The 14154-nt window shown below is 31.4% G+C and overlaps 1 protein-coding gene across 1 annotated transcript; it reads left to right on the top strand.

Moving 5' to 3' along the window:
• Nucleotides 1-6706: 6706 nt before the first annotated feature.
• Nucleotides 6707-12926, top strand: SMC1 (structural maintenance of chromosomes 1). Its single transcript, XM_018536849.1, has 20 exons — nt 6707-6939; nt 7174-7294; nt 7402-7501; nt 7569-7747; nt 7818-7956; nt 8137-8601; nt 8757-9185; nt 9257-9468; nt 9578-9746; nt 9828-9950; nt 10017-10148; nt 10687-10752; nt 10840-10997; nt 11080-11177; nt 11257-11561; nt 11652-11927; nt 12003-12182; nt 12287-12465; nt 12555-12732; nt 12818-12926. Exons 1-20 carry the CDS (start codon nt 6828-6830, stop codon nt 12884-12886), a joined length of 3690 nt encoding a protein of 1229 aa, XP_018392351.1. The 5' UTR covers nt 6707-6827; the 3' UTR covers nt 12887-12926.
• The last annotated feature ends 1228 nt before the right edge of the window (nt 12927-14154 follow it).

Below are 14154 nucleotides of genomic sequence, written 5' to 3'. Positions count from 1 at the left end.
TCGTGCCGCGTGTGCAAATCTACCCCTGTTTCTCCCCTCTGTCCGTTTTCCCCTGATCTCCTGATTACCTCTACAGATCCTACCATCGTGCACACGCCTCACACCTGAGCACAATGGACCGTCGATTTCATTCTCCCCTGGTCTTACTTTCTTATATTTAAATACTGACATGCCGTATGTACCATATACGTCCATATACGTATTTCGTCTCCATACAATTTTCTCTCTATTTTTTTTATCCGCAAAAACGTTACGTTCTCATGGACCTCGTTGGATAATGGGATACTAAAGTTGTCAAGTAAAAACTATAAAAAGTGAATTCCACGGAAATGCATGAGTACTGTAGAGGATAAGAGATATTAGTTTAATTAACGCTGCAGTAATTTTATCTCAAGTTCTGTTGATTCCTAGTCCTTTCATGTATGATCGAAAACAATATGCAGCTTTTAAGATAAAGTAGTCAAAAAAAAATTTTGTAATTTAATATTGTTTAAATATTAGCATCGTTAAGCAGAAATTAGAAGTATTGGTTGGAATATAAATTCATAGCGAAACAAATTTCAAAATTCAAACAGTTGTAATTTCATTAAAAATTTAAATTTAAAAAAATAGAGATTTTATCATTTAAATCTCTATTTTGGAAAGGTCACTATATCTTTTGAGTTTCTGCGAGTTTGATAATTTTAACACATATCTATAAAGAACTACAAATTAAGCAAAATGAATAATTTTTTTTTACTTTGTGAACTTTCCAGTGCCTAAAAAGGTTTGCAAAAATTTTCGACTTTTTAACGTGAACGAATTAGATCAATAATTATATGTATCATTTAACGCAATTGTTTAGTCGTCAAGGTAATAAATGTTATTACAATTAACGATAAATAGTGCATAAGAAAGCATGTAGATCGTATCTATCCAAAATTGTGTGAGTCCATTAAATTTCCTGATTTACTAAAGTGAAGTAATTATACAATTAACATAACAACACTCTTAAACGAATAAAATTTATAAAATAAAAACTTACATATGAAATTCACAGATGATTGACGTATCTTATGATGTCAGTACGCGAGTCATATTTCAAATGCGCAAATGTGTCACGCAATAACACACATAGAGATAAACTATAAATATATTATAATTTACAATCATATCTAAAACGTCAGCTCTTAAAGGCTTTAATTAATTTTTTATTTATTATATAAAATTATTTTTATGGATTTATGAAAAAATATAATTTCTTTTAATAATAATAATAATGTAATTATGCTGTCAAAATAACAATAAAGAGAGTTAAATATAAGAGAGTCGTCAGAGAGGATGTTGCGGCCAACAAGGAAAATAAAGCAGAGCGACTTATCGCTATCAACGTGTGCAGAAGTGAACAAAGGTGAGGGCATTCACGTAAGCCGTAAATAAAGATTATATTGCGTATATTCATACGCATATATAGAACAGATATTGAATTTCTCTACAGTATTAATTTCTTCTTCTATGAAAAACTTCCTCTCTATCTACAATTCTACGAATTATTCGATAGCAATATGGATTGAACAAAACGGACGATTGAAAAAAATAATATCAAATAGAGAATAAAAAGTATTCCTCTTATTTTCAGGATTTTATTGTATTTCGCGAAAGATTTATTTTTTATCTGTATGAATTACCACAGTAGTTTTACACCCGTACGCTCATCCACCATAATCATAGACTTATCGTCAATCTCAATTTCAGTCATCTCATGATTCATAAATTTTGATACATATGTGGGTCCACGTGTACCTGATCAAAGGCTATTTAACTCAGTGTCTGCGTATACCTTAACAGCTCGTAGGTGCGCACGAATGATGATCGTTAACGAACATGCGGGCACCGCGGTGGGAATTCCACTCAATTTAAGTATAATTGTTTAATTGAGGATCCTCGCCGAGGCGCTCGCCACATGAATTGGTCGTTTACGATACCGTTCTCTCGTCGCATATTTTCGAGTCTCACCACGCAGCACAAAACTTCGATTAAAATTTTATTTTGTACCATACGTCATTTTCCGCGTTTACTCTTTTTATCATAAAAATTAGCATTGTGATATCAGAAATTAAGTGATAAAACATGCGTATTCCAAACAGCCAAGTTTGTTGATAGCAAATTCTATAAAGTCTGTTATAAATTTCGACAGAAAGATTACAATTAAGATTTGACATATTCAATGAAATTTATAGACTAATGACAAAGTATTTTGTAGAAGTTCGTAGAACGCAACAAAGTTATCAGTAAAATGTGGTGCAAACTTTGACGTAAATTGACGATAGAAATAAAGATGAATCTATATTCAACAAATTCTGCTTGGTTTCTGCCAATTTGTTAATAATTTGAAATCAAATTTACTGTCAATTTACTAACACTGCGAAAGATTCGCTAAGGTTTGCTTATTGGAATAGTAAAAAATAAATACATCAGATAAAGGCGATATACATATATCAACATCTAAATAATTTTATTTTAATTATCATTAAAAGGTTAATTCTATGAATATATTTTAATGTCTATCAGATATGTTTCCATAAACAAAAATAGAAATACACAAACAAAATCCATCTTTATCTTTTTATTAAAGATAAACTATTAAGCGCAATTTATAAATTCATATCGGTACATATATCTTTGCGAAGTATAAAGTTACAATATACTATTATAATGTATGTACTCCCCGACGTGCATCATGTGATATTACAATTGCGGAATATAAAATGGTTCACACAGATATTATCTGTATCTACGAATGTAAGAATCGCAAAAGAAGAGATACGGAAGAAATGCGATAAGATGGGGATGACACAAGCGGTTGAATCCGCCCGCGATTGCGTGGAAACGATATAATATATATCTCACGACGAGACGAGAGATCGTTGTTACGATCGCTCCTGGAAGAATATAGCGACGGGGGTGAAAATCATGACACGTGGCCCGCGGGTACTCCAGGAAGAACAAGGGGAGAACTCGGACTAGTATTACTGGCCCCAGCCATGGCGAACGTGAGTTACCTTTACTGCATTTGCTATTCTCCATTGTGCACGGCTACGATACGGGACCGTGCAGGGGAAGCTGCGAGAGAGATCGCATGAGTCATACCGAGGCGAGTAAAGCTCTGCTAGCATTGGCGTAGAGCATCTTTTCTAACAATAAGAGCGTCTTATCTTCCCAAGCATCACGATATTTTTCTCATAATTCTTCTTCCTATCAAAGTCGTCTTTAACATTTTTTTCAACAGAATAAAACTATTGTTGCTACTTGATAACAACTAAAGTTACTTCGTTAATTGTAATAATAATCAATCATATTCAACTGCTTAATTATAATTTCCGTCTCTGCACTTCCATTCCAATGAAAAAACTTATCGATGTCGAATCGACATACTTATAATTGATCATTTTATTGGGGTTCATTCGCTTTTTACACGAGTTTAGTATGTTTATAGCATGTAAAAATTAATATTAGTTATATTTATTTATAATATCGTCTTTTACACTAATTTAGCTTAAAAATAGTTTAAATAAAGGAATAATGCATTTTTCGCATAACAATAACTGTTTAACCATCCAGCAATATTGCACTTTAAAGGCACAGTCAGTTTTTTTAATTTTGAATTCTAGTACATAAATTTAAATCTGTAAAAAATAAACAAAATACTATTCAATTTCTATATATGGTAATAAAAACTTAGTGTTAAAACTTACATAAATATATAAAATTTTTTCAGATTTTTATGCAATTTTGGAAGCGTTATAAAAATCTATACTAAAGTTCGAAGAGTTAGGTGGCGAACAAAGAGTAACAATTTTTTATTGTTAATGGAGGATTAAGAATGGAGACTGATATTTAAAAATTATATATGGAATCCTTTGTACTTTGGCATGATTATCATATAAAAATTCATGTCTCATGTAAAGCATGTTTTCATAAAGATAACGTTGCTAATTGATCATTGAAACAAGAAAAGCATGCTGTTTGCTTTGGCTCACTGAATACGTATTGATAAACGGAAGATACAATAAATATTCGAGTGACAAATGTATTATTAAAACGGTAGGAAAAGAAATCAATGCTTAAAAAACATTGTATTTTTTAAATAAAATGAAATATAATTTAAATAAATTATGATCTTTCTTTCTTATCCACTTGATATTATATAAGATTAAAAAAGTGATTTAAAAATTCGATCTATCAAATAAAAAAATATTTACGTTTTTATCGGAAAATTTATCACACAACCTTGCATTCTTAATATATATTATCTTTATGCTTGCGTTTTTTTTACTATTTTTACTATTTATTAAAAATTTCCTCTTTCTAATATATTTATCAATTTCTTTCTAATATAATACTTTGAATATTTCTCGACTGTGTAAAGCAAAATTTTTTTTACTAAAAGGGAAGTAACAAATCGAAATAAATGTCGAAGTAAATTTGAATAAAATTACATTCTAGCAAGAATATAAGAGTCACTAACTAAAATGAATTCAGGCAATTTTTGAGAAAGTAATTCAGGAGATCAGCCTTAGATTAGTTTAAAATCGCAGAGAATTTTTTTTAATTAGTGCCGCAGTTATGGAAACAGAAATTGTTGACACGAGCAATCGTGAAAGAATTTGTCACGACACGTGGGATACCTACGTCACTGCGCTCGGTCAATGCATCAATCCGGCCTGCATCTGTATGTATTTACGCTTGGCGGAGAGAAGACAAGAAGGAAGGGGATGGACAAGGGGAAACCCCTATGTGACATCATCCCCCACACGAGCGAGCACCCGCTTCGTTTCGCTGGCTGACTTCTGTCGCCTAACTCCAAAACACCCCTAGACCCTGCCACCTCCCTTTACCTTTAATCTTTATCAATCCATCCAGCCGAGTTGCCGAATCGAACGCACGAGCATACACGAGACGGGACGCACGGGATGCGAACGCCACCGCGCATTATTCACGGCCGATAGCGCTTTTCCCCCCCCCCCCCCCCCCCCCCGACTACCTCTTTCACCGAATTTCACCCTCTCTCCGTTCTCCATCCTATTTTACTCGTATGCTCTTCGTAGCATCGTGCCTTAAACAGTCTGTCCTTTAGCAAATGAAACCCGAATCATTGATTGAAACACATCATGAGTCTTACTTTTGACGTAAATGTCTTTCGATATGTACGTCATAATCTACCTTTGAATACTGAGAATTATTATTGACTAATATATTAGAAATTTTAATAATAATGGCCTTTACTTAAATAAGTAATTTTTATTCACCGTTTGTAATTTAATAGTGTTTTAATCACCTATACATAATATTATACAGTCATTATTTTTATATACCTATAATACACATTTCTAATTAAAGACAATTTATAAAAAAATTCATTCGGATTATAAATTTGAAACATTTTTACTTTAACATTTTTATTATAGTAGAATAATCGAAGGAATCATATTGTATAAAAAAATCATATCATTTTAAAAAATAATGACTTTTATATTTTTTTGGTGCCTAGAAAAAAAAATATATTGAAATCAAAATACATCCCTGTCAAATCGTTTCTTTTCCATCTCAAAATATTTTGTTGTAGCTTATGTATTTTTTAAGATATTTGGCTATATAGGACACTATGTATATACGAATAGGTATATATATATACTATCAGAATTTTAATATATTTGTCAGAATTCTAATCATATCTATTAGATAGTCTTTTCAACCGTAATAGGTTTGAACCGATGGGTATCAATCATGTAACTTTTTGTCTAGAGCGGGAATATGAAAAGTAGAAATTTTTATATACGTATTTGGATACCACACACATATGCACATGCCCGCATGCACGCACGCACGCACGCTATGTTTAAAAAGAAGAAAAAACTGATCAGTAGTATCTAAGTGCTTAGTAATTGTTTAATATAGTAATTAGTTTCTATAGTTAGTTTTAATATAGTAATTAGTTTAGATTTAGCGCGGAAAATTAAACGCAAGGACTAATATCATATAAAAAGAATCACTGTGCGTATATCAATTGCCCACATCGCTAATTGGTTAATTTAAAATAATACAATCTCATTGGTGAAACAGTGAAAATCTGTTTCACCAACAAGAATTCGACCGATGTGAGTGGTATGTATAATTGCTCCGCTCCCACTAATCAGCATGGTTGGACATGTGTATTATACACGAGTTTTTTTTACTTTGTATTATATATGGTATTATACAGTATAATACAATACTTTATAGTTTTATAGATAGATAATTCAGTTTATTGGCCAGTAACAAATCATAAATAGCTACTTTACATTCAAACAGTTTTATACCTATGTATTATACCCTATGTGGCGCCATCTCTAGATCATGTGCATAAATTAATTCTTTATATCGGTCTCTACATTATCCACGCTAAAGATTGATCCAAAATTCACGAACAAATCAGAACAAATCGGAATGGATTCCGATCAGAATTATTCCATTTTTCTTTAAAAAAAAAAAAAAAAAACACGATAGAAATGTAGAGAATAATTGAACAATTCCAATCAGAATCTATTTCGACTTTGTTCCATGATAGGTATCCAGTTCAATGAATGTGTCCATTTTGATTAGCCAAAAAGCAGCCGCCATGTTGGACGCCTGCGCATTCTCGGAAGTGAATATATCTTATATTCTCATACCTATGGTATGGAGTTGAACTTGATCGTTGCGAGTATTGTAGGGCATTGTGGGGTGTGTTGCTTGCTTACATCAGGAGTTTTGTGGCGCCAATTACGCTATTTTCGGGTTTTATGCGTTTCATTTAATTATTTTCAAGGATGCCTGCGTTCTTGAAGCATATCGAAGTTGACAATTTTAAATCTTATAAAGGGAAGCTTATCATCGGCCCGCTAAAGTCCTTTACGGCTGTAGTTGGCCCCAATGGATCTGGTAGGTTATTCTGTGTGTCAACAATGGGTGCATTCAGCGAATGTAATGCTCAAATAGTTGTTTATCGGAGATAGCTATACATTTTTAGAATTGTTGAATTAGTTATATCTTGATTTTCTAAAGGTTGCTTATTTAGTCATTGAGTTTGCTGAACGTAGGTATGGTATTGTATGCTGAAAGATATAAGTAGATTGTATGTGACTATGATGTGTTTTTGTTACATGTGTGCTACAGGAAAGTCTAATTTTATGGATGCCATTAGTTTTGTCATGGGTGAGAAGACCAGCAGTCTGCGAGTCAAAAGATTTAGCGAGCTGATTCATGGTGCATCCATTGGTATGCCAGTAGCACGAAGGTAATTCATATATATGTATATATGATATTCATTTATGGAATTGTACATATAATTTGTATATTTTATCTTGAATTACATAAAAATTGTAAACATTGTGTTGATTATAGTGCTTCAGTAACAGCTGTATTTGAGTTGAAAGATGGAACTGAAAAAAGCTTTATGCGTTCAGTACAAGGTTCTTCTTCTGAACACAGAATTAATAATAATGTAAGTTTTAGCAATTAAACTTTTATTTGGTTTTGTATTTAAAATTCTCAAAATGTTTTTGTCTTAGGTTGTTACTAGCCAAGTTTATCTTAATGAGTTGGAGCACCTTGGTATTAATGTTAAAGCAAAGAATTTTTTAGTATTCCAAGGTGCAGTTGAATCTATAGCCATGAAAAATCCAAAGGAACGTACTGCTCTCTTTGAGGAGATCAGTAATTCTGGTTCGTTAAAAACAGAATATGAAAGGTAAGTTTCAAATGCTACTATATGTAATTGCATTTAAATGTACTTGTAAATAATGTAAATAATATTGTAGACTAAAAACAGAAATGTTAAAAGCTGAAGAAGAAACCCAATTTTCATATCAAAAAAAGAAAGGAATTGCTGCTGAAAGAAAAGAAGCAAAATTAGAAAAAGAAGAGGCTGAAAAATATCAACGTCTTAAAGAAGAATATGTGCGTATATGTGCTTTAATAATATGTAATTAATAAAATAATATGTAATTAAGAGGGCATAAGACTCTTTCAGCTTTAAAAAGTATACCTTTTTCGTGGTTTTTTTTTTCAAAAATGTTGAAAATTAACTCTTGCTATACATGTATAATTGCTAATAACAAAAATTTATGTTTTTTTTAGGTGGAAAAACAAATAGAATTACATCTATTTCGATTATTTCATAATGAAAAGAATACTGAAAATTTAGAGGTTTCTCAAAAGAAGAAACAACACGAAATTGAAAAGGTCGAGAAGAAGAAAGAAAAAGCTGAGGAATTGTTGAAAGAGAAGAAAAAAGATGCTGCTAAATTGGCCAGAGATCTTGCTAAGATAGAGCAAGATATCAGGGAAGTGGAAGTAGAAATTACGAAGAAGAGACCGACATTTATCAAAGCTAAAGAACGAGTTGCGCATATGCAGAAAAAAGTGGAATCCGCACGCAAATCTCTAGCTCAAGCGCGTATCGCAGATGAGGCTCATAAAAAAGACATACACGAACTGCAAGAAGAATTGCGTCAAGTGGAAGAAGCTAAAGCTGCTTATGAAGCGAGTATAGCAGGACAATCACAGTTGCAAGGAAGAGATGTTCAATTGGAAGATGAACAGGTACTAATAAATTATGTAATATTCGCAAAATCTTAAAGCACATTATTATTTAATTTACAACTGTTTTTTTTAATAAAACGTAGTTACAATTGTTATAAATAAAATGCAAATTGCTTATGAATAAATTGTTTAATTAACTAAGTAAATAATTTAAGGTACAAGAATATAATCGTCTAAAAGAGGAAGCTGGTAAGCAATCCGCGAGATATCTTCAACTTCTTGATTCTATCAATCGCGAACAAAAATCAGATCAAGATAGGCTCGACAACGAAGGCAGAAAAAAAACCGAGATAGAAAACAAGCATAAACAGAAAGGTCATATGCGAGACGAGGCGGTCAAACGAGTGGAAAAATTGGAGGAACATATAAAAACATCAGAGGCTGCATTGGAGGATCAAAAAAAGCTTAGAACTGACTTGCAATCCGACGTAGGCACGTCAAAGGATAAGATTCAAAATTTGCAACGAGAGTTGGAAAACATCTCGGAACAACTTGGTGATGCTAAAGTTGATAAGCACGAAGTATCTAGAAATAAGAAAAAGACAGAAATTGTGGAAAATTTCAAACGGCTGTTTCCTGGAGTGGTGCGTTATCTTTGTTAGCTATTTTCCTTAAAATTGAAACGAGATAATTTATTTGTTTTTTTTTCCTTTAGTACGATCGTATGTACAACATGTGTGAACCGATACACAAGCGATATAATGTTGCGATTACAAAAGTACTTGGTAAATATATGGAAGCTATTGTGGTAGATACCGAGAAAACTGCCAGACAATGTATCCAATATCTGAAGGAACAGTATCTCGAACCGGAAACATTTCTTCCGCTTGATTACATACAAGCTAAGCCACTTAAAGAACGTCTTCGGTAAATAAATCAATTATTATATAGCTTGGTTTTAATTTTACATTTTTATCATTTTATATTTTTTAGAATCTTATTTTATAATGGACTTTAATGATTATTTATTTTGCAGTAATATACAAGAACCTAAAAATGTAAAATTATTGTATGATGTGCTGCATTTTTCTCCGAAGGATATTGATAGAGCAGTTCTTTTTGCAACTAATAATGCTCTTGTATGTGAAACACCTGAAGATGCAAATAAAGTAGCATATGAGATGGACAAAAAAACAAGATATGATGTAAGTATATGATATGATATATGCATTAATTGCTTAAATAAAACTATAAAATCATAACTAAACTATGTAAAATATTTACAGTGCGTCGCTTTAGATGGCACATTTTATCAGAAAGCTGGTATAATATCTGGCGGTAGTTTGGATCTTGCGAAAAAAGCAAAAAGATGGGATGAAAAACAGATGTCTCAATTAAAGGCGCAAAAGGTAATATATCTTTTATTTTTATATATAATATTATAAAGATAAAATATATTTTAATTTTGTTTATAGGAAAAATTAACAGAAGAACTAAGAGAATCTTTGAAAAAATCACGCAAGGAATCTGAATTGAACACAGTTGAATCTCAAATACGTGGTTTAGAAACTCGTTTAAAATATAACAAAAGTGACTTGTCTGCAACAGTGAGTTTTATCAGAGATTGGAAATAATGTTACCATAACTGTTTACTTAGTTACCTTTCTGTAATAACAATTTAATGATGTTGCGAATTTTTTATGATGATAATGTAATATCAGATTTGAAATAATCAATAATTACTTGTAACAAGTTAGAAAAGTCATTTGTCATTGAAAAAATAATTCAATTTGTAACTCGTTATTTTTTAATGTAACTTGTAACGGAGTAACTTTACGGCGTTACTTGTTGCTTAATATCGTACTTTTTTCAATAGGTAACGCGCCATGATTTCACAATTTACTTTTCAAATTGACTTTCTTTTAACCTTCGTCATCTGAACGTTTAGTTAGTCATCATTACAGTTATAAAAAATTGCAACCTTATTATGAAATTATAAAAAATGACCGCAAAAGTAATAGAAATGTAATCATTTCCTGAATATTATATATTGAGTATACATACATGTTGTTTGTGTAATATATAAGTTTTAAAAGGTACAACATACTTAATTTTGAAAAATAATTGATACAATTTTTATTGTAGCAAAAACAAATTACGGATCTTGAAGTGGAATTAGATGGTCTACAAAACGAGTTAAATATGTTTGGTGTAAGCTTTGTAATACATTTTATATATGCATACATATATTAATTTGTTCATATTTGAATTAAATATTTTCATATTTTTTATGCACAGCCTGCAATAGCTGCTATTGAAAAAACCATGGCTGAAAGGGACCAAGAAATACAAAACATTAAGGAAAAGATGAACAATGTTGAGGATGACGTGTTTGCTAGTTTTTGTGAACAGATAGGAGTTTCCAATATCCGTCAATATGAAGAAAGAGAATTAAGGTACGAAGGAATTATTAGATAAGTATTGTGTTATCTTAAATTTAGATATTAAAATTGCTAAAGCATTTCAATATTATTTCAGATCGCAACAAGAAAGAGCAAAGAAAAGAATGGAGTTTGATAATCAATGCAATCGTATTTATAATCAATTAGATTTTGAGAAACAACGCGATACAGAAAGTATGTGAAAATATATTATTTTATACATTCTACATGTGAGATTAGTTTTTGCATTATATTAATATTATTTATAATATAGGCAATGTTTTGCGATGGGAACGAGCGGTGCAAGATGCAGAGGATAAACTGGAATCCGCAAAACAAACCGAATCTAATCAAAAAGCGGAGATCGACCATGATGAACAACAAATGGAACAATTGAAGTCGTCTCGTAATGCTAAAAAGATGGAAGTTGATCAGAAAGAAGACGAAATCGGTAAAGCTAGGCGTGAAGTAGGAGCCATTGCAAAAGACATTCAGGCAGCTCAAAAGCAGCTTAACGCAATTGAAACAAAGATTGAACAGAAGAAGGCCGAACGACACGCTGTCTTGATGCAATGCAAGGTTTGATAATCTTTGATATGAGATTGTTTGACCATATTAATATTATGTATATTTTCTTTTGAATTATTAAGTGTATTCAATAATATTCAGATGGAAGATATTGCAATACCTATGCTATACGGAAACATGGAAGATATAGCTGGTGAAACAAGCACTACGAACGGAAGTGAAACCAATAATGATTCATTAGTAAGTACGCAACAACAGTATGAACGTGAAAAGAGGATTACCATAGATTATGCGCTTTTGCCCGAAAATCTGAAAGATGTGGAAGAAGACGATATCAAAAAGACAACTGACAAGCTAACAAAAATAATCAATGATTTGCAAAATACAATACAGCGTATACAAGCTCCAAACATGAAGGTTTGCAATATATTGGACATGATATATTGATAAATGTAAGAAGTTATAAAGACGTACAAATTTTTTCTTTTTTAGGCAATTCAAAAATTATATTTAGCTAAAGAGAAACTACAGGAGACTAATGAAGAATTTGAGCAGTCTCGTAAAAAAGCCAAGAAAGCGAAGACACAATTTGAGAAAGTGAAAAAAGAACGACATGACAGATTCATGGCGTGTTTTGAACATGTGGCGAACGAGATTGATCCTATTTATAAGGTTTGTGAAGTAATGTAAAAATCTATAAAATGATGTACAAATAAATTTATAATTTATATAAATATATTTTATTAAATATGTATATTTTTTTTTAATGATTTCAGAGTCTAGCGAAGAATCAATCCGCTCAAGCATTCCTTGGGCCAGAAAATCCTGAAGAACCTTATTTGGATGGCATTAATTATAATTGCGTGGCTCCTGGCAAACGGTTTCAACCAATGTCCAATTTGTCTGGTGGAGAAAAAACTGTCGCTGCACTAGCTTTGTTATTTGCAATTCACAGGTTCACATTTTTATTTTGAACATGAAATTGATAATATAATTTGATGATGATGGATGATCAATTAACATTCACTGTCCGTTCATATTCAGTTTCCAACCTGCGCCATTCTTTGTTCTGGATGAGATCGATGCAGCTCTCGATAATACTAATATAGGAAAGGTGGCTAGCTACATTCGTGACAAAACAAGCTCGCTGCAGACAATTGTTATATCACTGAAAGAGGAATTTTATTCGCACGCGGATGCACTTATTGGAATTTGCCCGGATGTAAGTAAATTGTTTGATCATAAATCACATTTTATACGTCTGTCAATATTTTTTTTTAATTAAATTTGTTATATGTGAATTATAGGTAGGCGAATGTTTGGAGAGCAAAGTATTAACGCTTGACTTGACTACATCTCCTACACATGTTTCGTAAATGTTTATTATTTAAAAAAGAGCATTTTCTTTTTCTATATATATATATATATATATTCGCCATTGATAATTCTCAATGTGTCCTAGAAGAAGAATATATAGATACTACAAATAATGTTATTATTTTTAGATTTATTCACGTTCTTTATTATTAAATTAAAATTATTACAAGACTCTGCTATCATATTTTTTGATAAATTACATATTATATACATCTTATGTTATAAGTCAGAATAAAAGAGTGATCATAATTGTGAGTGTGAGATATAAGGTATGTTGTGAACAATGTAAATAACTTTAAAACTTTAATAAAAACTTACAAAGAAATATTAAAATAAACGATTTATTGCAAGACACGTATTTTTAAGCAAATATTTGTTACATGTATTTTGACAATACCAATAATAATAATGAGTAGTAATTTATTTTGTAACATTATACTCGTGTGTATCTTAAATTATTTATTACACAATATACATTTATTATACAATACATATTCTATTTATTTTGCAAGTCTGTTTCGCATGTAAGTAATATCATGATAATTACATTTTAAATATCTGTCTATCATCGTTCATGTTGCACGAATTCATTTTTATTAAAACATTTTTGTTTTTATTTCTTAAACTTATATTTATTTTGAAATATTTTGTTAATCTACCGTTAATGGTTGGATTTTAACGTTACACAACTGTTTCTACCAATGTAGTTAATTTTAATTTTGGTTCAACTAACTCCTTTTCTGGTTGAAAGGATTAGAAAAAAATGAAGAGCAAGTTGAATCGAGATTAAAATTAATCTACAATTAGTAGAAATAGGTAACAGTCGATTTTTTTCATTATCAATCTGATAGGTAAATTTAAATCTATAAAAAATAAAAATGCAATTCAACTTTTTATAAAACTCATAATTAAACTAAAAGCTTATTACTACAGCTTTTATAAGTATGTACAAAAAAGCCGCAGCACAGATTTTTGCATAACGCATAACTCATAGTACATAAAAGGTGCGTCTAGATTATCGAGCCGAAACGCGAGCCGAACCTCGAGCCGAGCCGCGAGCCGAGCCTCGAGCCGAGCCGAGCCGAGTCGTGCCTCGAGCTGATGAGTTTTGAACCGAAATTATCGAAAAAAAAAAAAAATACGGATCGCTTGCGATGCTTGTAAAATTTGGTTAAAGCTCGACTTGATTTCGACTCTGAAGTTAAGCTCGATAATTTCGGTTCGAAACTCAATCAGCTCGGCTCGGCTCGCGGCTCGAGGCTCGCGG

Source organism: Cyphomyrmex costatus, unplaced genomic scaffold (genome assembly GCF_001594065.2).
Source record: "Cyphomyrmex costatus isolate MS0001 unplaced genomic scaffold, Ccosl1.0 scaffold16, whole genome shotgun sequence".
Taxonomy (NCBI): Eukaryota; Metazoa; Arthropoda; class Insecta; order Hymenoptera; family Formicidae; genus Cyphomyrmex; species Cyphomyrmex costatus.
The sequence above is the reverse complement of the archived record's forward strand: the minus strand, read 5'-3'. Positions and strand labels throughout refer to the sequence as shown.